The sequence below is a fragment of the Oenanthe melanoleuca genome, chromosome 14, assembly GCF_029582105.1.
Source record: "Oenanthe melanoleuca isolate GR-GAL-2019-014 chromosome 14, OMel1.0, whole genome shotgun sequence".
NCBI classification, from domain to species: Eukaryota; Metazoa; Chordata; class Aves; order Passeriformes; family Muscicapidae; genus Oenanthe; species Oenanthe melanoleuca.
Window position 1 is genome coordinate 826,152 of NC_079348.1, and position 27,749 is coordinate 853,900.

Genomic DNA, 27,749 nt, shown 5'->3' on the forward strand with positions numbered 1-27,749 from the left:
AAGCAGTTCTGTAAAGTGCTTGAATTCTGTGGAGAAAATGCAAATGACTAAGTGCATCCTCATGTTGTTCTAATTGTTTATTTTTTATCTACACGTAGGCACTTGTTATCACAAATTCTGCCAGGAAGACCTCTACTGTGGGTGAGATTGTGAATCTGATGTCTGTGGATGCTCAGAGGTTCATGGACTTGACCACCTACATCAACATGATTTGGTCAGCCCCTTTCCAGGTGGTCGTGGCCCTGTACTTGCTGTGGAGGGTGAGCATCCTGAGCTTCCTCCTGTGCCTTGGAGCTGCTGCCTCCCTGCTTGTGGCTGCACAGGGCTGCTCACAGCACTGCAGGGTTTGCAGATCACTCTGAGGGCAGTGCTGTTTGTTAGGGAGCATTCAGAGCTGCTTTTGGCACTGCTGTCAGGAAGGAAGGCAGGAGGTTCTGAATTTGCACATCTGGGTTCACATGGGGAGGCTGCAGAGGGAACTGTGACCTTTTGGGGAATGAGTATCTCACTTGTCCCTTGGTTTGAATAAAAGTGGTCTTGGCTTTGTGCTCAGAGTAACCATCTGAGGTGTTTGTGTTTCTGGTTCACACAGCACTGGGCTGACTCTTTGGAAGAACAGACAAATCAGCAGAAAGGGAAAAGTGCTAAAACATACTTGTGTGTGTATAAAGATATATTTGGAGAGAGGATGATCCATATATACTTCTATATGGAAGCTATATATATATATATATCTATATCTTTGTTCCTAAAGTCAAAGTATATAGTTACTAACCTAAGCCCCTGCTTGATCCTTCTCTTCTCCCAAGCTGAAAACCTGTTTCAGAATGATTTTCTGTAATGTATGCAGTGAGCCAAGATTTTATAAAATTGCTATGAATAAATGCTTACAATTATGTACTTTCCAGAATTTAGGTCCTTCTGTGCTGGCAGGTGTGGCTGTCATGGTCCTTCTGGTTCCCATAAATGCTGTGATGGCAATGAAGACAAAAACCTATCAGGTTGGCAAAAAACATCTCTTCTTTGACTTGTTCCTGGAGGTTTTTATTTATTTTTTTCCCCATCCCTCTATCTATCCCTTAAAAATGGGAAGGGAAAGAAATGTCAGGTGTTGTGAATTCAGAATAAATAAACTCACATATTTTTCAGCCTTGCAGCTTACTTGTAATGGTCTAAAAACCTGCAGTAGTGAAGACCAAGGTAGCACTTTAGGCAGCTTCATGAGAAGTTCAGTGATTGAATTATGAGGAATTAGTTCAGTTTTTAAGTTGCCAAAGAACTGAAGTGCAAAGGTAAACTGCTGTCTGCCTAATGAACCTCATGGCCATGAATGAAATATTCATGTTTCCAGGATGTGTGGCTTCTTCCTTTTTTGTTGGCTTTTTTTTTTTTTTTTTTTTTTTTGTTTTGTTTTTTTTTTTTTTTTGTTTTTTTTTTTTTGTTTCCTGGAGAGATGAAGAAGTCTTAGTTGTTGGCTGTTTTTGATCCCTTGTTGATTTTATTTGTTGCAGAGGGTGAGCATAAGTCAGTGCAGACTCAAACTGAAGTTTTCTACTGCACTAAAACTGTTTCCAACAGCCTCACCACATGTGTTGTGGTACAGACTTCACTACTAGCTGAATTTACTGAGTGTCAGAGGAGAGTGATACATCAAAGTGAAACCTTTTAGCTTAGAAGTTCATTAAAACACACCCCAGCACTTGGTTCTGCAGGGGAGAAGTTGGGACAGCTGTGCCAGTGCTCTCTGCTGGCTGCCTGTGCTGGCTCAGCAGCAGCCCAGCTTTGCACTGCCCTCATTACAATATTTTAGGAAGATGGAAAGTGAAGAATTGCTGAATGGAAGCTTTTTGCCTTTGTACACCATCAGAAAGCCATTGATAGTGCTGAAAACAAAGCAAAATCAAGTTTGGTCTAAGGTTAGAGGCAAGCTGCACATCTGCCACTGGTTTATTTAACTGCACATTTCCCTGTGGCCAGGGCTCCCTTTGCAGGGTCAGTCACTGAAACCAGTGCCACACTTGTTTGGATTTATAGTTACATGAGGCATTCTTTTAATTGGTTTAAAACATCTTGTTAATTCTGCATATTTGTTTGTTCAGATAGTATCTCAGATTTCCTGCTTGGGAAGCTAGTAAGCTTTTGATGATAATGAGGTAAATTTGCCATTGCAAAATACAAAGCTCTGAACTTTGAGGTTCTGCCAAGTATTGTGCTCTGTTAATTATTTTTTGCAATGTTGTTTTTAGGTGGCTCAAATGAAGAGCAAAGACAACAGAATTAAGCTGATGAATGAAATTCTCAATGGGATTAAAGTTCTGAAACTTTATGCTTGGGAATTAGCCTTTAGAGAGAAGGTATTAGAGATCAGACAGAAAGAACTCCAAGTCCTAAAAAAATCTGCTTACCTTGCTGCAATGGCAACCTTCACTTGGGTTTGTGCTCCATTTTTGGTAAGTGAAACAGATCTAGAAGTCTTCTCTCCTTTTTGGGATTGTGCTTTCCAAGGCAGCACTTGAGGCCTTCTTCAGGTTTTGTGTTTTAATGAGTTGAACCAAAGTTCCAGAATGGTGGATCCTGGAGCACTGAGGGCTCCATTCTCTATGGACAGGCTCTGCTGTTCCCTTTGAAACATCCAATGGATTCTAGAAGGGAATGGCCAAAGCATGGGAAAATAAAAACCTCCTCTGCATCCCCTCCTGTTTTTAGTAGAGTACTTGGGGAACCTAAGGTGAAATGTGTGGTCAGATTTAGGAGAATAAAAAAATCCCTCATTTCAAGGTGTTTGTGAGAGCAGCAGGTGCTTGCAGTGCAGTTCCTGGCTGAATGGGATGTTGTGCTCCAGGAGTGTCTCTGGCTGGGACTCTCCCAGCATCTGTAACAGCAATATGGAAGAGGCAAAACTATTGCATAGCCTGAGATGGCTTCAAACTGTTACTTAAGAAAAATAAAAATCCATGATATGCAAAACATCCCTGCTGTGTTTGTGGTTAGCTTACATTTCAGCTAATACAGGGGAGAGAAGAGTGAGATCATGTCAAAACTGCTTCAGACCCATCAGAACAAGGGAGCAGTGCTCTTGTCTGCAGAAACAATTAAAAGCCATGACTACATTAGGATAAAATATGTGCTGTTCCAGTTGAAGGTGTTTAAGTGTACTTTCCAGGCTCAGATTCCTTCCCTGCAAACATTTTCAGTGTTTACATTATGCCTGGGCCATGATGGAAGGCAGAGGAGCAGTGCCCTGGGAAGGAGGATCAGCTGCATTCTTATGTGAATGCTTTTCTAAAAGAAGTCTGAGATTATCTTTGTAGAAATACATTACTAAATGAAGTTTCTGAGTGGATCTCCAGGTGGACTCCTGGTGCTGGGTGGAGGCTGCAGGACAGGAGGGTGGGGATTATCTTTATATAAATACATTATTAAATGAAGTTTCTGAGTGGATCTCCAGGTGGACTCCTGGTGCTGGGTGGAGGCTGCAGGACAGGAGGGTGTGCTGCAGCTCTGCCCTGCACACTGGGATGTGTGGCACTGCTCTGGGGCTCTGCACTGTGCCACCACCCCAAGTGCAAGGCTGCTCCTCAGCACCTATTGCTTGGATTCCTGGGGGATTTTTTGTCTGTTCTGATGAAACAGTTATTCCAAGTGCTTGCTTGAAAGCACTTTTGACCTTCAAAACTTTTATTTCCTCTGCTCCTTCCCATTTCCAAGGGCAGGTTTTGAGAGCAATGTTGGGTAGCAGTGCAGGAGTCAGCAGAGCTCTGAGTGCCCACAAGGTTCATGTCAGGCTGGTTGCTGCTAGCACAAGAGGTCAGACATGCTGCCTGGGAGGTTCTCTTTACACCCTCTCTTGTTTTTGCTCTCCATGGGAGGCTTTCTCCCTGGGCTTGTCCAAACTAAGGGCTGTACAAACAACTACTGCACAAGGCACAGCTGAGTCAGGAACAACACATGCCTGTCTTCACAGCAGTCAGATTTTTAACAGAAATACTGATTCTTCAATGCATGCTGTGCTTAGATTGGGAAAAAGCTGCTGCATCTTGTGACATACTGAGGTGTGAGGGTATTACCATGGAAGAAAACACTGTGAAGAAAGCAAACATCTGGTTTTGCTTAGTTTGATTTAATTTTACTGTAATTTATTCAACATGTTTAAAAATGAGTATATGGATTTTTGGAGTTATTTTTATAGCTGATGATTAGTGATAACAATGGCTCAGTGTAGTTTTCTTGTTCAGTGTGAAACTGAAACAGTTCATGACATGTTACATCCTGAGGTGTCTCCTTAGACCTGAGATCACCTCTGGTGGACATGCAGGTGGTTTGGAACCCAGCTCTTTCCAATGCCCGCCGATGAGAGACTGCAGGAGGCTGTTCTTAGAGGTTTTTATGGTTGTTTATTGTTGCTTATCTTAGGAATGCTTTGTCCAGCGAACAGCAGTCTGCTCGCCAGACGTCCATGGCAGAATTTGCCTGGCAGAGGCAGGACTTATCTTTTACACTCTAAATTACACACTAGGTATTTACAAATGACCCCCAGTACAATACAATTTTGTTACATGGTCCAGATCTGTTCTCATCCAATCTAAAAGTGCCAGCGTGTCACCCAGCATGGATGACACGGAGAAGAAGGAGGAAGAGGTATCCACACCCCCAATTCTCCATGTTGGCCACGTGTCCCTTACCACAAACATTTTAGAAATCTGCTAATTCTACATTCTAACAGTCTAATTTACACTCCATTTACTTTTGTGGCTTGCATTTCTTCTCTCAATGTTGGCAAACTGCTCCAAGGAGCCAAATCCAGCCCCTGAGACACCTGGGTCCCATTCCAGGGTCTTTGGGGACCCCGCCAGGGGGGTCTTAAACCTTCCAAGGAAGCCAGAGGAATACTCTGGACTCCCACAATGACAGAAAAGGCTTCATCTCTGTAATGCAATAGCAATTCAAGTTGCTTGTCCATGGTAAAGTGTATTTGGAAATCTAGGGTTGTGGTAGTCTCTCCAAACTATAAAATATTAGTTAGTATTGTTAGTATTAGTATTATAAAGTATTAGTTAGTATTGGGGTGCTTCTAACTTTTCTGTCAATGTATATTGAGTGCTTTGAGGAGTGTTTTAAAACTGAAAGAGATCAGGAAAAAAGACCAGTGGTGATCTCTACTTCCCTTCTCCTGCCCTGTGACCACAAATACTCTGGGACATTGGTGGTTTCCCCTTTGCTGTGGGAGGAAACTGAGCACTTACCTCTTTTTAAAGAGGAGCCATCAACTCCTTTTTACAACAGCAGATTTTAATCATGTGTTTGTTTTACAAGAAGTGTTGTCAGGAAGGAAAAGTTGTCATTCCTCTTTTTGATTTAGGGTCTGATTCCAGTTGTCACACTGTATTCTGAGTTGGTGGCTTTAAGGGCTGACCCTCACCACACCTTTGCACTTGCTTTCAGGTTGCCCTGTCCACGTTTTCTGTGTATGTCCTGACAGACAAGACCCACGTCCTGGATGCTGAGAAGGCTTTTGTGTCTCTGGCATTATTCAACATCCTCAGGTTTCCACTGAACATGCTTCCTATGGTCATCAGCAACATGGTGGAGGTAAGACTTGAGTCATGAATTGGTGTTTTTGTGCAGAAGGAGGCCCTGGGGGGAAAGATGGCATTCCCCTGCTTGGAGAATGACCACGGACATGTGGCCAGCTCTGGAAGGGAGCTGTGCTGGTTTAGGGAGCTGTGCTGGTTTAGGCAGCTGTGCTGGTTTAGGGAGCTGTGCTGGTTTAGGGAGCTGTGCTGGTTTAGGGAGCTGTGCTGGTTTAGGGAGCTGTGCTGGTTCAGGGAGCTGTGCTGGTTTAGGGAGCTGTGCTGGTTCAGGGAGCTGTGCTGGTTTAGGGAGCTGTGCTGGTTCAGGGAGCTGTGCTGGTTCAGGGAGCTGTGCTGGTTCAGGGAGCTGTGCTGGTTCAGGGAGCTGTGCTGGTTCAGGGAGCTGTGCTGGTTTAGGGAGCTGTGCTGGTTTAGGGAGCTGTGCTGGTTTAGGGAGCTGTGCTGGTGAAGGGAGCTGTGCTGGTTTAGGGAGCTGTGCTGGTTCAGGGAGCTGTGCTGGTTTAGGGAGCTGTGCTGGTTCGGGGAGCTGTGCTGGTTCAGGGAGCTGTGCTGGTTTAGGGAGCTGTGCTGGTTTAGGGAGCTGTGCTGGTTTAGGGAGCTGTGCTGGTTTAGGGAGCTGTGCTGGTTCAGGGAGCTGTGCTGGTTCAGGGAGCTGTGCTGGTGAAGGGAGCTGTGCTGGTGAAGGGAGCTGTGCTGGTTCGGGGAGCTGTGCTGGTTTAGGGAGCTGTGCTGGTTCAGGGAGCTGTGCTGGTTTAGGGAGCTGTGCTGGTTCGGGGAGCTGTGCTGGTTTAGGGAGCTGTGCTGGTTTAGGGAGCTGTGCTGGTTCAGGGAGCTGTGCTGGTGAAGGGAGCTGTGCTGGTTCGGGGAGCTGTGCTGGTTTAGGGAGCTGTGCTGGTTTAGGGAGCTGTGCTGGTTCAGGGAGCTGTGCTGGTTCAGGGAGCTGTGCTGGTTAGGGAGCTGTGCTGGTTTAGGGAGCTGTGCTGGTTCAGGGAGCTGTGCTGGTTTAGGGAGCTGTGCTGGTTTAGGGAGCTGTGCTGGTTCAGGGAGCTGTGCTGGTTCAGGGAGCTGTGCTGGTTCAGGGAGCTGTGCTGGTTTAGGGAGCTGTGCTGGTTTAGGGAGCTGTGCTGGTTTAGGGAGCTGTGCTGGTGAAGGGAGCTGTGCTGGTGAAGGGAGCTGTGCTGGTGAAGGGAGCTGTGCTGGTGAAGGGAGCTGTGCTGGTGAAGGGAGCTGTGCTGGTGAAGGGAGCTGTGCTGGTGAAGGGAGCTGTGCTGGTTTAGGGAGCTGTGCTGGTTTAGGGAGCTGTGCTGGTTCAGGGAGCTGTGCTGGTTCAGGGAGCTGTGCTGGTTCAGGGAGCTGTGCTGGTTTAGGGAGCTGTGCTGGTTTAGGGAGCTGTGCTGGTGAAGGGAGCTGTGCTGGTGAAGGGAGCTGTGCTGGTGAAGGGAGCTGTGCTGGTGAAGGGAGCTGTGCTGGTGAAGGGAGCTGTGCTGGTGAAGGGAGCTGTGCTGGTGAAGGGAGCTGTGCTGGTGAAGGGAGCTGTGCTGGTGAAGGGAGCTGTGCTGGTGAAGGGAGCTGTGCTGGTGAAGGGAGCTGTGCTGGTGAAGGGAGCTGTGCTGGTGAAGGGAGCTGTGCTGGTGAAGGGAGCTGTGCTGGTGAAGGGAGCTGTGCTGGTTCAGGGAGCTGTGCTGGTTTAGGGAGCTGTGCTAGTTTAGGGAGCTGTGCTAGTGAAACAATCCCAGCTGTGGTGGGTGGGAGTTCCCTACATCACCCAGACTCCTTGTGGGCTGGGAAGTGAAAGTTTGGCTGTCTAAGCAGCTGTGCAGTGGGTTTAAGGAGGGATTAGGAGTGCACAATGATGACATAATGTGTCACAAACCAGTGAGCACAGTGGAATGAGCAGAGTGTAAACAGCTATTTATCCTTTTCCATGCAGGCCAGTGTCTCCCTGAAGCGCCTCAGGGTGTTCCTGTCCCATGAGGAGCTGGACCCAGACAGCATTGCCAGGGGTCCCATCAAAGAGGGTGAGTCCTTTGCCTGTGGCAGCTCAGTGTGTGCAGCTTTGGGGTGGCTGCTTTTCTGCATTTTTCCTTTTTCCTGCATTTTTGGTGGGTTTCGCTGATAAATTTGAGCCAGAAAACAGAGAAGGGAGTTTGTAAAATGAAAATTATCAAAAGGTTCTTCCTTCTCAGATAGTTTCTTTCCTCTCCACAACTGACTGGGCAGTGCTGGAGGTGCAGCTGGGTTAGGTGTTTGTGTGGCTGACATTCATGTACCTCCTGGTTCCTGAGTGAGGATAATACCCTTGGAACCTCTGCTGTCTTGCTAAATTCAGTAAGAGCAGAACACAAGTTGTCTGCAAGCAGTAGGTGGTGGTTGTTGTTGTTGTTGTTGTTGTTGTTCTGAAAAGTAGCTTTATATCTCTGCCCAGGTGTGCTTAGACTGCTTTGGATTGGGACAGCACAACTCAGCTGCTTGCATTGATACTTTTATAAATGTGAGTTTTTTCTTTGCAGCTGAAGGATGCATTGTTGTGAAGAATGCAACTTTTAGCTGGGCCAAAACTGATCCTCCTTTGCTGAGCAGGTAAAGATTGGTGCCCTCTATTCCACTCTGTAATCTTACTGCATCATAAATGATCTGTATTCTAATTATGAAGTACATATGGAGAAGAGTTTGTTGCCATAAAGAAAGAGAACAAATAATGTCAGCTCTATATATTTTTAAATTGTTTATTTATGAAGTAGAGATTTTTACAGCTTAGTTTACAGTGTGCCCATGTCCCCAGGCTCCATTTCACAGCCTGATTCCCACTGTGCCCTGCTGGGCTGGATCCTGGGCTGAAAGCAGTAATGCAGCCACAAGCTGTGCCTTCCCTCTGCCCTGCTCCCTTCCTTCTTTTGGCTGCTTTTTCTTGGGCCTTAAATGGCTTTGGGATAAAAATGCTGTGTTTACATCTGTGTTCATAGAACACTGGAGAGAAATCTTGTAAGATTGGGTCACAGTGCTTTTTTTCTGTATATTTTCTTCCCCTTTTGAGTAATTACATATTAAGATTATGTTCTGTGTTCTAAGTGTGAGGATTTTGGATTTTCAGACAGCTCCAGTTTCAGTGCTGAGTCACTGTTTGCAGTGGGTGTTCACACTGCACCTGGTTTTGGACTGGTTCAATTGACTGTTTAACTGCTGGGCTGTGCCAGCAAGGCTGAACTGTGTGCACTTTATTTCAGCATTAATTTCACTGTTCCTGAAGGCTCCCTGGTGGCTGTTGTTGGTCAAGTTGGCTGTGGAAAGTCCTCCCTGCTGTCTGCATTACTGGGGGAGATGGACAAAAAGGAAGGCTACGTGGTTGTCAAGGTGTGGCACCTGTGGAGAGTTGTTCTGCTGTCTGTGGGTATTGCCAGAGGGATCCTGAATTTCCAAGTGCTGTGAAAAGGGAAGAGAGCCTTTCAGATGAGCTGCTTTCCTGGCAAACCATGTGTATGCCTTATCCTGCACTCTGTAATTGATGTAAAACCTTGACCCAGCAGCATCCAAGTCTGCTGGTGTCATTGAGCCAAATGAAACAGTGGAGCACTCCAAGATCAGGAGACCCTGTCACATACTCTCTGAGGAAGAGAGTGTTGGGTTCTTCCTGCTCAGACATCAGAGAATTACCAGGAGGGGTGTGGAAGAACATGTTACATGTCCAGCTGCTCGTGCAGTTTGTTCTTTCTTGGACATCAGAGCTGCACAAAGCTAACAGAGAAAATCACTTGGAAAAAAAGTTATTTTAATAGCAAAACAAATCTGTTGTATTTAAAAGTCTGTAGGTTTGGCCACCTTCAGAATTATTGTGGAAAAATAAGTTAGTTGAATCACTAATTATTAGTGCAGAAAGAGGAGGCCAAGCTGACACTCAAAGCAAAATCCTCAGCATTATCTCAGTGTCCTCCTTTGAAGTGACTTTGATATGAAAACCACTTCCTTTGCTTTCTGCAGAAATCTCTTGGCAGGGTGGGTTTGTTAAACACTTGCATTCCAGATTAAACTCTTCTGTGCAGAACATAGTTTATAATTATATGAGAGAAGTAATGACTTTTGACATGCAGTAATTGTGCAAACGTTCTCTAAACAAATGTTTCCTCCAGGTTTATGTTAATCGTATTTTGTTTGAACTCCTTTATTTTCCACCAATGCACTTTGTTACATTCACTTGTAGAGAGGATTACAAAAATAACATTCTGGAGGAGGTGGGAGCCCAGGAACTGCTTTGTTTGGAGCTGTGAGGGGATTAGCACTGCCTGCCTCACAAAGCCCTGCTGTGCCTTGACTCCCTGTGCAAGCTCTCAGTCTCAAGTACTGAACTTTATTTCCCTTGCAGGGCTCTGTAGCCTACGTTCCTCAGCAAGCCTGGGTGCAAAATGCAACTCTGGAAGATAACATCATCTTTGGGAGGGAGATGAGTGAGGGCCGCTACAAGAGAGTGGTTGAGGCTTGTGCCCTGCTGCCTGACATAGAGATCCTTCCTTCAGGAGACAAAACAGAAATAGGAGAAAAGGTATTTCAATGGCCACTCCACCACAGGGCTGCTGCTTGTGCTTAAGGCTGTGTGACTCTCACTGTGCTTTATCTTGAAGCTGTATTGAATTTAAAACATTCAGAGCAGAAATCCTCTAGAATAAGAGGTAGATCTGAACAGTTTGTTCTCTTTAAGCCTCAAAGGGGAAGAAACCTGACCTCAGTTATAAATATAAAACTGTAGTGACAGTTTCTAATTGTTTCTAAGTTGCCACAGTTGTAGAGCAGAAAAATATATAGAAACAGGAAGAGAAAAATCTTCTGAACACTTCAGCTTCATTCAAAGCAAGCAAACCCCCCTCCAAAAATTGCAATAAACCACCTATGACTTGTGTCTTTCATAAGCTATAGGAGCACATCTTCTTTCAGCTGCAGATGAAGGATTGTTTTCTTGTTTCCCCAGGGTGTGAATTTGTCTGGAGGACAGAAGCAGAGAGTCAGTCTGGCTCGGGCAGTTTACTACAATGCAGATGTTTATTTACTTGATGATCCTTTATCAGCTGTTGATGCTCATGTTGGAAAACATATTTTTGAAAAAGTTATTGGACCAAAAGGAATCCTGAGAAATAAAGTATGTTATCATGTCTCTGGGGAATGCTTTTTCTTGGCTGAGTTCAAATGATTCCAAGTTTGTCAAGCTGCATATTTAGACTTCTGTTTCTAGCATCTGAAAAAGGAAAGGATCCTCCTGCAATTTTTAGAGGACTTTTATAAAGCACTGGTATTTTTGTAGTGAAAGGTACTTTGGTTTTCTGTAATTCAAAATTATTTGCTGGAACAGTCAAGACAATGTTCTTATAAAAATGCTGCATGCCTGTTCCTCATTACTGTTCTCTTATATACAGAATTCAAGCAGTAAAGAGCTGTAGCCCAGCCATGGTATTCACTAATCTGAGATGACAGAAACCCTTCATTTTTCTTTTTCCTTTTAGACTCGGGTTTTGGTAACCCATGCAATCAACTATCTGCCTCAGATGGACACAATTCTGGTGATGAGTGATGGAGAAATCTCTGAGATGGGCTCTTACCAGGAGCTGCTGGAGCAAGATGGGGCTTTTGCTGAGTTCCTCCGTACATATGCCACTGCTGAGCAAACCATGGAGAGCAGTGGTGAGCTCACAAATAAACTCCCTTGCTGTCTGTCATGTTAATAAGGGAGCCCAGTTACAGGAAAAACAGTAGTACTGGTAGGAAAGTTAAATTACTATTTCTTGTGATTGCCTGGATGAGTAGAGGTGCTTATTCCTTGAGGCTGTTGCAGGTTGTGAGGTTAAACACACATTCTTTCTTAAAATTAGAAAAATGTGTAACAGATCTGCAGTAAAATTTCCTCTCAGGTGGCAGTGAACTGCATGAAGGCCAGCTGGGGTTTGTACACCTTCCTGTCTCTGTTAGGATGAGTTTTCCTTCTGCAACTCATTCCTTGGGGGATGGGGAGGAGGAGGAAGCAGCTCAGTCTCTGGCTGCTGTCCTTGGCTCCTGCTTCTGCTTTACAGAGCAGCTACAGAGCTGCAGTGGTACAGGAATACACTCCAGCTTTATCTTTCTTTTATCTAAACAGTGCAGTATTGGATTTTCCAGGGGAGCAGTCTTTCCCTCCAGCCTGTTTTCTTCCCTGGGTTACCTGTGGTGGTTTCCTGATGCTCCTGCTGAGAAGTGCAAGGGTTGGGTTGGTGCTGGCTGGGGTGAAGTTGGTGACACAAGTTTGGGAGGAGATGCAGAGAATGTTTTGGGAACTAGGGAGGGCCTGAGCCTGCTTTTTGCTCTGTCTTCCATTTGGAAAACCACTGGTTCCTTCCCATACCCTGCAGTTTTCTGGTGTGCATGGGGGGGTGTCTCACTGTGGGAAGAGATTCTGTGCAGGTGAATTCTGTGTATTTTCTGTAGGGGCTTCTGTAGCCACTTGGGGCACAGTCAGACCTCCTGCAATCTTCAGTGTATGTGAAATTCATAGGCAAATTAACTTTCTCTGTGCTTCCCCAGGCAGTTAGCAAGTTAACTTTAAGATTGGCCTCATTTAATAACCCTTCAGCTCTTGGTCTCCTCCCATTTTCAAATGTGGAAAAGTAGGTTTTGAAATCCTTTTCATTAAACTAAATTACTTCATTTTTCCATTTAATTACTGAATTTTCTTTTGGAAAGTGAGCCAGTGCTTTATCTTTTGCCATGATTCTCTGCAGTTTTCTAATAAGAGGCACTTCCAGCTTCATTACCACCCTGGTGATCTGGAGGGGATTCTGTCACAGGCTTGGCCTGCTTGCAGCAAATTTGTTCATCTGCTCTAGTCAAGTGATCTTCTGCCAGGGTAAAAAGTGAAAAGTAGAGGCACTGTTTGTCTGATTCACAGGGATAATATTAATGTTTATTGGATGTGTAAAAGGTCAGTGTTGTGAGAATCACACAGTGATGGGAGTCAGGCTGAGCTGGAGGGTGTCTCACTCCCAGTTTTAGAGGGAGGTTTCCCTGTCTGAGGCTGTGCTGGGAGCACAGAGAGCTGCTGCTCCAGCCTGGAATCATCTGCTGCTCCAGGCTGGAATCATCTGCTGCTCCAGCCTGGAATCATCTGCTGCTCCAGCCTGGAGGGCCTCTCCTCCTGCCCAGCCCCTGAGTGGGAGCTCTGGTCCCTTCCCCTCTCCCCCTGCCCATGTGCTGTCCTGCTGCCTGCCCCATCCTCAGCTTCATGGAGGGAAAAACTCGGTTTGTGGCTTGGGATTAAAACCAGCATTTCAGCAAACCTGGTTTTGCCTTGGGTTTTGTATGTGAGGTTGAAAAGATTGAAAATGGAAGAGTGTGTTTTGGGAAAAACATTAATTATCTGTGCTTTTAGAGTCAGATTCATTAGAAGGACCCATCCAACCTCTGGAAACAGGTAACTGTTTGCCATGTGGCTTTGCATTAGTGCTTGCCTTGGAGTAATGAGAGAAGCTGCAGCTTATTTACAAGAGACTGAGTCATTATCAGAAGAATTTTATCTGCCCAGTAGGAGGTATTTGCATGGTTTGCATGTCCTTAGCTGTGTGAGCTGCAGCAGCTGGGAGTGGCAGCTTGTAGGTAACTCAGCAGCACTTCTGTGTCTCAGGGACTTCAGGGGGAAACTTGAACTTCAGATACACCCTGGCCCCAGAAATGTGGGTGTACCAAGAGAGGATCACTCAGGATTGAGCCCTGGGGTCCCTTTTGTCTCAAATGTGCATTCAGTACTCAGCTGTTCCCTTTTATCATTTTTGGGTTCTTTTTTCAGCAGAGCCCTCATTAGTGGGCTGATACCCCAAGTGCAAATGTCAGATTCACTGTGACAGTCTGGAGCAATTTTGGTCTCAGAGCTAAATGCAGTATAAGCAAGAAATCTTTGTAGCCTACAAAAAGAAATCAGATTTGAGCTTTTAGAGGAGGATGTTTATTTGTGGTTTTGTTTTCTTCAGCAGTGTTCTAGAGCAGAATGTTGTGGAATGCTTGCTGGTTTTCATAGGGGAGCCTTTCAAACAATGCTTAAATAACCAGCAGTCCCATCTTGGTTTGATCTCATTCATGTAAATTAGAAGTAAATAATCAAACTTTTTCACATTTTATGCTTTGTCTTTTTAAGACCACGTTGAACAATTTATTTTTGAGTTTTTAGAGTCATGAACCAATATTCAGTTTGCAGACACAGAAGGGAAAGCAGTCCACACTTACTGTGTTGATGATCTGTTTTATGCATATATTTTGCTTTCATATAAAAACATGAAAATGTCAGACTCTAGATTTACACAAATTTTCCTGAATATCTTTTGAGTATATTCAGGTCAATACCTTTGCATAAACTATGCATAGATCCTTCAAAAATGCAAAATTCCTTGTTGCAAATTCCAAAATAACTTCCATACATGAAAACAGAGTTCCATTTACTGACAGCTAACTTTTTAGGAGTCAGACATTTGGTTTTTATAAGGAAAATTGACATAACCTGAACCTAGTTTTACTCATGGCACTCCACTACACCAAATGAAACTGTGCAGAAAAGGTGAATATTTCAAGCTGGCAGGTTTTCTGGAGTGTTTTAGACACTTGTCTCGTGTGTGCTGCATCTTGGTGCAAGTGGGATGTTGTGGGATAACAATTCATGGGAAAATCTCTTGCTTAAAGTCACCTGGTTCCTGCAGTGGCCTGAACACCAGGATCCTGCACATTTCTTCTTGCTCAACTTTGCAGGAAGTCAAATTTCCTATCACATGCCTGCTGTTCTTACAGCCTCACTCATCATTTATAGAGTGTCTTCTCATTGCATTTTAAAATAATTGATGAGTAACTGTGTAGAAGCTGTGGTTTGGAAAGGAGTGGCTGGAGTGTTGGGTTTGTGTCCAAGTGGGTCACACATGGAGTGGTATTGCATGCTTGAACATAAAATATGTCCTCATAATTATATTACATTATTACTGACCTACATTTGCTAGAAAAATGTTCCCTGTCTTGGTAGTTAACTCTCTTGGAGGTTTTAAGGAACTAAACTGATTTATTCACCTGGTCAGTTTGCTGTTAGTATCTGTAAATACTTGTGCTCCCTGCTTTGTTTTCATGTTAAGACTGCAACTGGCAATTAGGATTGAAATGAAATGCTTGTGTCTCTTTGCCTAACCATTTTCATATTTACTTTTTTATCCTCTCAGATACAAACAGTCCATCTGCAAAGGAAGGGAAGCCTATAGAAAATGGAGGCCTTGTGAATGAAGCTCCTGGAAAGCTGATGCATAGGTGTGTGTTCTGTTTTTTTTTTTCCCTTTTGTCCCCCATCCAGTCACTCAGATGTGGATGAACAGCAATGTGATGGTTATGGTATTTGTTAGAGGGAAGGTACATCATGCTGCATCCAGCAGCCTGAGAAAGCCAAGCTGTGCTCTGTGGTTCCAGGTGCAGCAGCAGGAAAAGCTCCAGAGGCACCTGCAGCAAACCAGCCTCACCAAGCCCTGTGTGGTGAGCAGGAGGGGCTGAGCTGTGGGACCACCCTGTGTGGGATCCCTGCAGTGCCTGAGATCATCACTGTGTGTGTGCACAGGGATCTGCAGTGCCTGAGATCACCCTGTGTGTGTGCACAGGGATCCATCCCTGCAGTGCCTGAGATCATCACCCTGTGTGTGTGTGTGCACAGGGATCCATCCTGCAGTGCCTGAGATCATCACTGTGTGTGTGTGTGTGTGCACAGGGATCCATCCTGCAGTGCCTGAGATCATCACCCTGTGTGTGTGTGTGTGCACAGGGATCCATCCTGCAGTGCCTGAGATCATCCTGTGTGTGTGTGTGTGTGCACAGGGATCCATCCCTGCAGTGCCTGAGATCATCACTGTGTGTGTGTGCACAGGGATCTGCAGTGCCTGAGATCATCCTGTGTGTGTGTGTGTGTGCACAGGGATCCATCCTGCAGTGCCTGAGATCATCACTGTGTGTGTGTGTGTGTGCACAGGGATCCATCCTGCAGTGCCTGAGATCACCCTGTGTGTGTGTGCACAGGGATCCATCCTGCAGTGCCTGAGATCATCACCCTGTGTGTGTGTGCACAGGGATCCATCCCTGCAGTGCCTGAGATCATCACCCTGTGTGTGTGTGCACAGGGATCCATCCTGCAGTGCCTGAGATCATCACTGTGTGTGTGTGTGCACAGGGATCCATCCTGCAGTGCCTGAGATCACCCTGTGTGTGTGTGCACAGGGATCCATCCTGCAGTGCCTGAGATCATCACTGTGTGTGTGTGTGCACAGGGATCCATCCTGCAGTGCCTGAGATCATCACCCTGTGTGTGTGTGTGTGCACAGGGATCCATCCCTGCAGTGCCTGAGATCATCACCCTGTGTGTGTGTGTGTGCACAGGGATCCATCCTGCAGTGCCTGAGATCATCACTGTGTGTGTGTGCACAGGGATCCATCCTGCAGTGCCTGAGATCACCCTGTGTGTGTGTGCACAGGGATCCATCCCTGCAGTGCCTGAGATCATCACCCTGTGTGTGTGTGCACAGGGATCCATCCTGCAGTGCCTGAGATCATCACCTGTGTGTGTGTGCACAGGGATCCATCCTGCAGTGCCTGAGATCATCACCCTGTGTGTGTGTGTGTGCACAGGGATCCATCCTGCAGTGCCTGAGATCATCACTGTGTGTGTGTGTGCACAGGGATCCATCCCTGCAGTGCCTGAGATCATCACCCTGTGTGTGTGTGTGTGCACAGGGATCCATCCTGCAGTGCCTGAGATCATCACTGTGTGTGTGTGTGTGCACAGGGATCCAAACCTGCAGTGCCTGAGATCATCACCCTGTGTGTGTGTGCACAGGGATCCATCCCTGCAGTGCCTGAGATCATCACCTGTGTGTGTGTGCACAGGGATCCATCCCTGCAGTGCCTGAGATCATCACCCTGTGTGTGTGTGTGTGCACAGGGATCCATCCTGCAGTGCCTGACATCATCACTGTGTGTGTGTGTGTGCACAGGGATCCATCCTGCAGTGCCTGAGATCATCACCCTGTGTGTGTGTGTGTGCACAGGGATCCATCCTGCAGTGCCTGAGATCATCACCCTGTGTGTGTGTGTGTGCACAGGGATCCATCCTGCAGTGCCTGAGATCACCCTGTGTGTGTGTGTGTGTGTGCACAGGGATCCATCCTGCAGTGCCTGAGATCATCACCCTGTGTGTGTGTGTGCACAGGGATCCATCCCTGCAGTGCCTGAGATCACCCTGTGTGTGTGTGTGCACAGGGATCCATCCTGCAGTGCCTGAGATCATCACTGTGTGTGTGTGTGTGTGCACAGGGATCCATCCTGCAGTGCCTGAGATCATCACTGTGTGTGTGTGTGTGCGCACAGGGATCCATCCCTGCAGTGCCTGAGATCACCTGTGTGTGTGTGATCTGTGCAGTTCCTGGATATCACACTTTGGGTGTGTGATCTGTGCAGTTCCTGGATATCACACTTTGGGTGTTTGATCTCTGCAGTGCCTGGATATCACACTTTGGGTGTTTGATCTCTGCAGTGCCTGGCTCAGCCCCCTGTGCCTGCAGATCACCCTGGGCTCCTGGAGCTGCCCTGGCTCCCCCTGCTGCCATCTGCTATTTGAGTTCTGGGGCTGCAGCCCCCTCCAGGCTGCTGCACGTTCCTGTCTGCACACACAGCTCTCAGGATGTGCTCTGTGTGGAGAACCTCTTGTGTTGTAGCAGGCTGTGGCTTTGCTTGCAGGAAAGGGAGAGTGTTCTCTTGGCCAGTCCAGCTTCTGTGTGTGTTCCTCAGGCCTCTGCCTCTTGCTGCTGTCAGATGGATGAAGTGGAGCTTTAGTGTGCCCTGATGCAGCTGCTGTTCTGCTTGCAGTCACTCTGATTATACCTTTCCAAAACCACCTCCTAGTCTGTGCCTTATTCTTGTGGTGCTCCAGACAGTGCTCTAGCAGTGCCTCTGTTCCTATGGTGCACTGTATTTCTGGAAGCTAATGAGTGCCTGGGAGGTAAATGGCTTTTCTGGGGAGTGGGTGCCCTGTCTGCACTCCAGCAGCTGCTGTGCTGGTGATGGGGTTTGGACAGGCTGCTCTGGATGGTCACAAAGCATTTTTCTTTCTGGAGTGTGATGGTGCAAGCAAGACTTCCTTACCTGGTGGCTGTTCCTTGCACCTGCCATGGGTGCCTGGGAACCAACCCCACAGGGAGGGTGGGAGAGTGTCCTGAGGGCAGCAGGGAGCCTTGGGGACCCTCTGGCCCCACAGAGGCAGCTCAGGAGTCTCCATGGGACTGTAACTGTCCAAGCCTAGGTGTGAGCTAGCACTTCTCCTGTGTCTAGCTGAGATTAAAAAGGAAATGTCTTCAAACAGGCAGCTGAGTAACTCTTCAACATACAGCAGAGACACTGGGAAGCCCCAGCAGCAGAGCAGCACAGCAGAGCTGCAGAAGCCACTTGCTGAGAAGAATTCCTGGAAGCTGACAGAGGCTGACACAGCCAAGACTGGGAGGGTAAGGTCTCCAGTTCCCACTTCTGTTCCTGCTTTCAGTTTTGGAAAAATGTGTTTCAGAAGAAAATAACTTCTGAAGACCAAGTAACTGGTGTGAGAATGGGCTGAGTGAGTTCTTGACCTTGCTGCTTGTGTAATAGTTGATGGAAGTGTTGCTGTGCCCTCTGCTCCCAACCCTGAGCCCCATGTTTGCCTGTGGAAGGAATGTTGACACAAACTTCTGTGGGAGAGGATGGGCCTGACCACATCAAAGTGCAGAGGGAGAAATGAAAACCTTGCAGCTATTTCTTGGAGAGAGGTTGCAATGAAAACTGCCCTTGGTTGTAAGGATCTGCAGTTGCCTCAGATGAATTAAAGCCAAGTTTCCACTGCAGACATAAGTGTCTAATCCCAGGATATCCAGGGCTTTTTGGGAAACCTGAGACTGGGGTTCCTGGGAAAGGGGCAGTTACCCCTCCTAGAAATGCTGCTGGAATCCAAGCTGGGATTGCTTGTTGTAGGTTAAAGATGGATCACAGGATACAAGCATGTGGAGCAAGGCTTGCTTTAAAGGCTTCACAGTCTTGTGGTCCAGAGAAGCTGGAACTCCTCAGTGGAGTTTTTGGCTCTGCTGCTGATGCTCTGTGGTACTTGAGGCAGCTCCCTCCCTGCTCCTCCCTTCCCTTGGATGCCATGGGAAGGATGATGAGTGCCTGCCTGAGGGAGTGCTGGGTTTGGCTTGTCTCCATGGAATGCTGTGCAGCTGTGTTCCCAAGCAGGGGCTCCCCAGAGTGCAGCTGCTGTGTTCTCACAGAGGGATGCTGACTTTAAATAGGTGTGGGACAAGGGGGAGCTGCTGCTTTGGAAACTCAGCTGCAAAATGAGTATTTCTTTTTGTCTTCTCTCTTCAGGTAAAGGCATCAGTGTACTGGGAGTACATGAAATCAATTGGACTCTTTATGTCTTTCTTGGCCATTTTCCTCTTTATCTGTAATCACGTGGCCTCCTTGGCTTCCAACTACTGGCTGAGTCTGTGGACAGATGATCCTGTTATCAATGGGACACAGCAGAACACAACTCTCAGACTGGGAGTCTATGGAGTACTGGGAATTTCTCAAGGTTTGATTGGTCTTGTGAATTTTAATATCTGCCAGTTCAGTGTTCCTAATGCTCTTGGTGCCTGCAGCAGCATTTTGAAAAGGATTTGAGTGTGGGTTTTCATAGAAAAATGAAAACCTTGAATTAAAAAAAAGCAAGCAAACCAACCTGTACAGTTATTCAGTTACAAAATGTGTTTTTCCTTTGATTTGTAAATGAAATTTCTCAAAGTGAGAAGTATTTTGCTGTCTAAATTGTGACAAAATATGTGATTTGAGAAGTGTCTCCTTGGCAGGCTGCTGTGGCTGTCTGCAGGGGCAGTTTGTGGCTGTGCTGCCTCCCTGCAGCCCCAGCCTGGCTCAGCTGCCCTGGCTCTTTGTGGCTCCAGCCAGGGCACTGTGGGGAAGCTGCTTCAGGGATGTTTGGTTTTGTCTCCTCTTTGTGGTTTAGAGTTTATCATGAAACCAAACACCCCAAGTACCCCACTTCAAAACTGCCATGAAAACCCCACAATAAAAAACAAACACCAGGAGCAAATTCAGTGATTTTTGCTCAGGGAAAGTGTTCAAATACTACAGCAATTTTTGTAATGGAGAAGCAATGAAAGGAAATGTGATGTTTTTAGGTTTTTTTTTTAACTACTTGCTGAGTCTACCTGAAGTGAACCCCAGGATGGTTGCACTAGAGACATGCCAGTGCTGAATGGTGACACAAGGAGGGAAATGCTTTGTGTGAGAGCTGGCAGCAGCTAACCATGGTCTCCTTTCCCAGGCATTGCAGTGTTTGGCTACTCCATGGTTGTGTCCATAGGAGGGATCTTTGCCTCCCGGTACCTGCACCTGGACCTGCTGCACAACGTGCTCAGGTGTCCCATCAGCTTCTTCGAGCGCACGCCCAGCGGGAACCTGGTGAACCGCTTCTCCAAGGAGCTGGACACCATCGACTCTGCCATCCCCCCCATCATCAAGATGTTCATGGGCTCCACCTTCAACGTCCTGGGGGCCTGTATCGTCATCCTGCTGGCCACACCCATAGCTGCTGTCATCATCCCACCCCTGGGGCTTCTCTACTTGCTTGTGCAGGTGAGGAGGGTTGCCTGGGGGAGCCAGGGCCAGCAGTCACATCCTCTGGCAGTTCAGGCACTTCTTGCCCTGCACAAGGGAGGATTTGAATGTGTTACATTTGAGTCATGCTTGACTGACTGTGCTTTGCATGGTTTGCTGATAATCTGACATTAGCACAGCATTTCCTTCCTTTGTCAAGTGTCAAACAACTTCTGTGCAGAAGTTAATCCTTTAATACCTACTTTATAAAAATGACATTAGATTTTCTGGCAAATTTTGCACAGCTTGTTGCTCAGAGCCCAAATATGGAAAACATGGGCTTTTTCAAGGCTTGTTTCCAAACATGAGAGTAGCCTTTGGAGGGTATGTGTGCATTGCTCCTGTGCCTGTTTCATCAGAATATTGTTTACAGAGCAGGAGAGTGGATGGCAGCCTTTCACTCCTGTCCTGTGTGTGGGCAGGGTGTGCTTGATTCACTCTGGCTTGACTCCTGGAAACTGGTAGAGCCAGCACAGATGGAAGAGAAGCAGCAGCTGGGGGTTTGACTTTGGCTCTTGAATTTGTAAATCCTTTTGGCTCCATTAGCAAACCTTCATGTGTGTTTTACACTGTAGAAATAAACCTGCTGATAAAAGAAAGAGAAGAACATGGCTGTGGCATGAGATGGGTTGATTTGCAGTTATTTAGAGGCAGCAGAGTGTATGTAAAGGTCCTTTAGGCCTGAAAGTGTTGGGGAAGGTGTGAGTTGATTCTCTGTCCCTAGCAGCCCAGGTGGCAGGGAGCTGTTATGATTCCCCTGTCTATCCAGCCACAGTCTGGCTGTAGCACAGATCCCTGTCTGTGCAGCACATCTGGCTGTAGCACAGATCCCTGTCTGTGCAGCACATCTGGCTGTAGCACAGATCTCTGTCTGTCCAGCACATCTGGCTGTAACCAGCTGTGCTCTCCCTGAAGAGGTTTTACGTGGCTCTCTGGCTGTAGGACAGGTTCCCCTGTCTCTCCAGGCACTCTGGCTGTAGCACACATCCCTGTCTCTCCAGGCACATCTGGCTGTAGCACAGATCCCTGTCTGGTCTCTCAGGCACTCTGGCTGTAGCACAGATCCCTGTCTGTGCAGCACATCTGGCTGTAGCACAGATCCCTGTCTGTGCAGCACATCTGGCTGTAAGCAGCTCTGCTCTCCCTGCAGAGGTTCTACGTGGCTCTCTGGCTGTGGCACAGGTTCCCCTGTCTCTCCAGGCACACATCCCTGTCTCTCAGGCACTCTGGCTGTAAGCAGCTCTGCTCTCCCTGCAGAGGTTCTACGTGGCCAGCTCGCGGCAGCTGCGGCGCCTGGAGTCCGTCAGCCGCTCCCCCGTGTACTCGCACTTCAACGAGACCCTGCTGGGGGTCAGTGTCATCCGAGCCTTCCAGGAGCAGCAGCGCTTCATCAGGCACAACGACAGGAAGGTGGATGAGAATCAGAAAGCTTACTACCCCAGCATTGTTGCCAACAGGTACAGTGGGGCTGCAGTGACCTGGGGACGTGGGGCTTGGCACTCACAGCTCCCGGCGTGCTCGTCCAGTGTTGCTTGGGGTGAATGAGCAGGAAAGGCCTTTGCAGGGTTTTACAGAGATGTTTATTTCAGCCACATGTGGATCCAGGTTCAGGGAACAAAGGCAAAGGCTCTTGTGAGGGTCCAGGTTTAGTACATGGGATGAGCAGGGTGGGGAGAGCATCAGGGACCAATTGTTAGGGGACACGGGGGTGCCACAAGGGAAGGGCCAGGGCAGAGGGCCAACAGGGAATTAGGGTGGGAGTGACTGAAAGGCTGAAGGACAGGGAAAGGGGATGGGATTGACCAAGGGAACAGAACAAGGGTTGCATTTCCTAGTTGGGAAAACCTTTCTGGGTTTCCACGTCCAGGGCAGGGAAGCCTGTGTGGGTAAATCTGTTTTGTTCCAACTTATGTGATGAAGTTAAAATTACTCCTGAATCTCTCACCTTTCTGAGAGTTCCTGCCTTGCTTCTGGGTTAAATTCTTTCACAAGTTTTGGTGTGTTGATCCCTATGTTCAGAAAGCAGTTGTAGTTAAGACAGGAGTTTATGCACCATTAATTTTGGATGTCTCTAGGTGCACGTGCTGCTGAAGCAGAGCCTCACTTATCTTGCAGTGCCTGTGTCACCAGCAGGACACACGTGCCATATTATTAATCTCACAAAAAGAAGGATATTTAACAGATATTGTTATCCATGTCCCTGATGTGTGGGTGTGTACTGGAGGTGTGTGGGAGCCCAGAGTGTTCCTCTGGCTTCCCTGGGAGGTTCAAGACTCCCCTGGTGGGGTCCCCAAAGACCCTCAAATGAGACCCAGGTGTCTCAGGGGCTGGATTTAGCTCCTTGGAACAATTTACCAACATTGAGAGAAGAAATGCAAGCCACAAAAATAAATAGAGTGTAAATGAGACTGTTAGAATGTAGAATTAGCAGATTTCTAGAATGTTTATATTTAAGGGGCTCGTGGCCAAGATGGAGAATTTGGGGTGTGGATACCTCTTTCTCCTTCTTCTTTGTGCCATCCATGCTGGGTGACACGCTGGCACTTTCAGATTGGATGGGGACAGAGCTGGACAGTTCAACAGAGTTGTATTGGATTGGAAAATAATTGTAAATACCTAGTGTGTAATTTAGAGTATAAAAGACAAGTCCTGCCTCTGCCAGGCAGGTTCTGCCCTGGAGGTCTGGTGAGCAGACTGCTGTTAGCTGGACAAAGCATTCCTGAGATAAGGAACAACAAACAGCCATGGAAAGCTCCAAGAACAGCTCCTGCATCTCTCATGGGCAGGCATGGAAAGGGCTGGGCTCCAAACCAGCTGCAGGTGCTGCAGAGGTGATCCCAGCTGTGAGGAGACACCTGGTGTGACAGAGGGGGGTGTGTGTGCCCTGCAGGTGGCTGGCCGTGCGCCTGGAGTTCGTGGGGAACTGCATCGTGCTCTTCGCCGCGCTCTTCGCCGTCATCGCGCGCACCAAGCTCAGCGCGGGGCTGGTCGGCCTCTCCGTGTCCTACTCGCTGCAGGTAACTCTGCCTCCTCCACACCTCCAGCTGCTGGGCTGCATTGCCTTTCAATGGCAAACACATACAAGGAACATGGGAAGTAATAATTGCGAGTAGTGTCTGAGAAGATGCTGGGAAGTTCCCCTGTGCTTTCCCTGTGTGAGGGGATGTGGCCAAGGTGTCTCATCCCAGTATCTCAGCAGCTTTAGGCTTTCCTCCTGTCCAGCACTGATTAGCCAAGGTACTGCCTGTGTTTATGCATTCCATGAAATTGCTTTGGTTGTTCCATGTTTTTCATGGTGACCTGTTCAGTGTGAACTGCTCTCTGACTCCTTTTCTCCTTGCAGATCACAGCATACTTGAACTGGCTGGTCCGAATGTCCTCCGAGCTGGAAACCAACATTGTTGCTGTTGAGAGAGTCAAAGAATACTCTGAAATGGAGAAGGAGGTACATTGAGCTGCCCCCCTCTCTTGTGGGAGCCAGTGCCCTGTCCTGGGGTCTCAGCTGCCCCTGCATGGGCTGGAGGGTGGGCAGAGCTCAGGGCTCAGTGCCTGCCAGGGAAGGGCTGGGGCTCAGTGGGAAGTTCCTGTTGGTGCTTTCTGTGGTGCATCCACTGGTGTTTACACAGTGCTCTTTAGGAAATGTGCTCTTAGTTCTGAGAACTTCCTACTGCTAGGTTCAAGGCTAAGCAGTAGGGCAGCACAAATGTTTTGGTTTCCTAAGACTTTAAACATCATGGTTTTATTTGTTTCTCTATTTGCACTCAGTATGGGGAATAAAAAGGTTTTTCTTTTTTTTTTTTTTTTGTTTTTTGTTTTGATTGAAATCACATAACTCATTTAATGTGCTGTTGTTCCCTTTATGGTTATGGAATTCCCTGGGTCTTCTCTTTGCCTTGCCTGTCACTTGACCCTTGCCTGGGTCGCTACTTTTGCATCCAAACATTGTGAAGACCCTTCCTAGGATTTTTTTCTTAAGTTCTAGTAGCAGACCAGTATTTATACATGTAAAAGCCTTTTTATTTGGCAGTGGCAGTGAATGCAGTGGGGTGTGTTCTTCCCTTTCTCAGCTCTGTGGGAGGCTGAGGCAGCAGCTTTTTACCAGCTTATCAATGTTTTAGTCTTTAGTTGCACGTGTGGCTGCCCCAGAGGTTTCCTTGCCACGCTGGGCTGTGCAGACAGGTTGTGTGTGCTGCCTGCATGATTCTGCCACTGGCAAGAGGAAAGTGGGACTTGAGATAGCCAAGCCCTTGGCTACTGACACCATTTCATCTGTCTTGAGACAACTCCCTTCTCACCACAGTTCCTTTTGCAAATTATCCCTGAAAAAGGATTTTTCTGAATTGCAAACTGAGTCCTCTGAGGCCGTGTAGGTGGGAGCAGGAGCTGACCAGAGGTGTTTGTGTTTGTTCCAGGCTGAGTGGAGCATTGAGCAGACAGCCCCTCCCAGCAGCTGGCCCCAGGAGGGCAGGGTGGAGTTCCGAGGCTTCGGTCTGCGCTACCGGGAGGACATGGAGCTGGTGCTGAGGAACATCAACGTCACCATCAGCGGGGGGGAGAAGGTACTGGCCCAGAGCAGGGTGCTGAGTGCACAGCTCTGCATGCATGGGCAAAGAGGAGTTTAACCCTGCTCTGTTCTGGGGCTCTTCAGAGCTGGAAAAGCTTCTGGGATCAGCCCTGCTGTAGCTGCAGATGCTGTGGGCTCAGTGAGGTGTGTTCTGCATCATGGACAGAGAGACTCTTCTGTGTGGGGCTGCCAAGTATCATTTGGCCTGGTTTCACTGGGAGCTGAGGCTTGTCTTGTCTCCCCTTCCCAGGGAATTTTGCTAATTTGTTTGCCTTAAGCAAAGAGGAGTTGCAAAGAGGTTGCAGAGAGATTAAATTAATTATAATCTCAGGAAAGTAGCCTACAGTAGAGGAGGGAATCCTGATCTAGTGAGGCAGAAGCTGCAAGGTGAGACTGCAGGGAAGAATGGGACTTCAGAGCAGATTTTCTGGATCTGGCCCAGCTGATCTGTGTGTTTCTCCTCCTGCTTCCTTGCCCATGCACTCACACATGTCCCACCCCTGTCCTGAGTGGGTTCTCTGATGTCTGTTAATGTGTGATCTTGCACAGCAGCATAAATAGCAGCTGTGGCAGACCTGCTGTCCAGCCTCTGATCTGTGGTAGCCAACTGGGCATTTGTTTTCTCCTGAGTGCACACCTTCTACCTACAGATATGGGCAGAATGCCACCTCAGGTGGTACAATGGGCAGATGGCAAGAGATGTTTCAGCCAACTAAAGCAGCAATTTTTTATATTTGAGAATTGATCAAGACTTCAGTCTAACTGGGAAGTAAAACATACGGTGTGAAACTGAATGCTTTTGGTGTGTGGATAGCCCCAAAATTATGACAATATGTTGGTTTCAGGTGGAAATGCTTGGAAATGCTTTAACTCTTTCCCAGAGTAAGTTGTTCCTGTATTTCTTCCCAACAGATTGGAATAGTTGGAAGAACAGGAGCTGGAAAATCCTCACTCACTCTGGGTTTGTTTCGGATTAATGAAGCAGCTGAAGGTGAAATTATTATTGATGGGATTAATATTGCAAAGATTGGGCTCCATGACTTGAGGTTCAAGATCACCATCATCCCTCAGGTAGGTGCCAAATCCTGCCACTGCCAGAACTCCTCTGCTCTTTGCACTCCAGTGCTCTTTCCATAAAGTACTGAGGAGAAAATTGTTATTTCTCCTCTGATGTGCTCTGGAATTCTCTCATTTCAGCTGGCTCTTGCTAGCACTTCAAACCAGGCTTTTCTCCCTAGGCTGGTTTCAGTTCACCTGTGCCAGGTAACAAGTAGGAACTTGGCTGTGGCTGAGCCCTGTTGTGGCCTCTGGATTCAGGAGCTGATCTCTCACCTGGCAGAGACAGCTCAGCCTGAGAGGGCAGGGCTGATCCAGCTGAACACCTGCTTGGGATCCCTTTGTGAGCTGGGCAGGGTGTGCTGTCAGTGCTGCTCTTGCACAGAAACCTGAGCATAACCATCCCAGTCTAGCCCAGCAGCTGTGGGTTGATAGTGCTGAATGTTTGGGAATACAGCTCCATGAGCACTGGATTCAGTCCCAAGTGTTTTAGCTCTTACTCTGTAGCCTTTATTGCCTGTTCTGATTCAAAGTAAGGCTATAAAATGTGATGTTTTGAATTACCATTGCAGCACACTGGCAAAAACAAGTGACCTCACTGTTCTCACCATCTCTTTTAGATATCCTGCAGGGGGGGACACTTTACTTTTCTCTTTTTGTTTATTTTGCATCAGTATTTCCAAAGCAGTATTTCTTCCTGTCTGAGGAAAAAAAGAGTAATACTGCAGCTGGAGAGTTTTGAAATATTTACAGATGGTTAATTCCCTGAGAAGTGAAAATTTGACCTTATAGTCCCTGCTGACAGAAGGTTGAGCAGGGAGAGCTTCTTTCTTAGCCTAGAGGTCCAGTAGAAAGAAAGCTGGCTGGGGTTTGGGTGTTTTGGTTGGTTTGTTTGTTTTGTTGGGTTTTTTCCTGAATTCATGAAGTACTGACTAATGGAAAGGTTGGGACTGCAAGAATCTGCAAAGGGAAGAGGTCAGGCCCCCAAGAAGAGCAAGGAATAAGAGTGAGGGAGAATAACTTTTTATTGGAAAAAAAATGAGCCTTCACTCCTAAATCCTATATATTAGCTTGCTTGCAACTGCATCTTGTTTCCTTTTGTTATCTAACAAATATTTTTGGAGCACTTGCCCTGTTCTGTGTCCATTGTCAATTATCCCTGTCCATGACAGGATCCAATACTGTTCTCTGGCTCTCTCCATGACAGGATCCAATGTTGTTCTCTGGCTCTCTCCATGACAGGATCCAATACTGTTCTCTGGCTCTCTCCATGGCAGGATCCAATACTGTTCTCTGGCTCTCTCCATGACAGGATCCAATGTTGTTCTCTGGCTCTCTCCATGACAGGATCCAATACTGTTCTCTGGCTCTCTCCATGACAGGATCCAATACTGTTCTCTGGCTCTCTCCATGACAGGATCCAATACTGTTCTCTGGCTCTCTGCGGATGAATCTCGATCCTTTTGACCAGCACTCTGATGAAGACATTTGGAGGTCTTTGGAACTGGCTCACCTGAAGAACTTTGTGTCATCCCTTCCTGATAAACTGAATCATGAGTGTGCTGAGGGTGGTGAGAACCTCAGGTAGGTCAGAGACAGGGTGTGCTGAGCTGAACCATGAGTGTGCTTGTGAAAGTTCTGCTGCCCCAGCCCTGGGTGAGAATTCTTGATGTGTGACCAGGCAATCAACCAGCTGGGTTTTATTCAACATGTTTTCACCTCTTGAGTTTGGGAATTTCAAATAATTTAAGAAATACTTTGAGTGCTGGGAGGTTTGTCAGCTTGGGCAGCCTTGGAAAGCATTTCAGCAGCAGCAGTTATTCTAAGGAAGCTGTTCACTTGCTATT

The 27,749-nt window shown here is 47.2% G+C and overlaps 1 protein-coding gene across 2 annotated transcripts in view; it reads left to right on the forward strand.

Moving 5' to 3' along the window:
- LOC130259364 (multidrug resistance-associated protein 1) overlaps positions 1 to 27,749 on the forward strand; it is a 49,891-nt gene that overhangs the window by 18,296 nt on the left and 3,846 nt on the right. The window contains exons 10-29 of one of the 2 annotated variants that reach the window (XM_056503595.1): positions 99 to 260; positions 909 to 1,001; positions 2,247 to 2,450; positions 5,443 to 5,589; positions 7,522 to 7,609; positions 8,102 to 8,171; positions 8,816 to 8,942; positions 9,949 to 10,125; positions 10,549 to 10,716; positions 11,078 to 11,255; positions 14,792 to 14,876; positions 17,965 to 18,103; positions 18,993 to 19,200; positions 19,951 to 20,261; positions 21,540 to 21,739; positions 23,173 to 23,299; positions 23,626 to 23,727; positions 24,695 to 24,841; positions 25,759 to 25,917; positions 27,320 to 27,486. In XM_056503595.1, the coding sequence (XP_056359570.1) occupies positions 99 to 260; positions 909 to 1,001; positions 2,247 to 2,450; positions 5,443 to 5,589; positions 7,522 to 7,609; positions 8,102 to 8,171; positions 8,816 to 8,942; positions 9,949 to 10,125; positions 10,549 to 10,716; positions 11,078 to 11,255; positions 14,792 to 14,876; positions 17,965 to 18,103; positions 18,993 to 19,200; positions 19,951 to 20,261; positions 21,540 to 21,739; positions 23,173 to 23,299; positions 23,626 to 23,727; positions 24,695 to 24,841; positions 25,759 to 25,917; positions 27,320 to 27,486 (3,059 nt within the window). The other variant, XM_056503596.1, reaches the window with a different exon arrangement.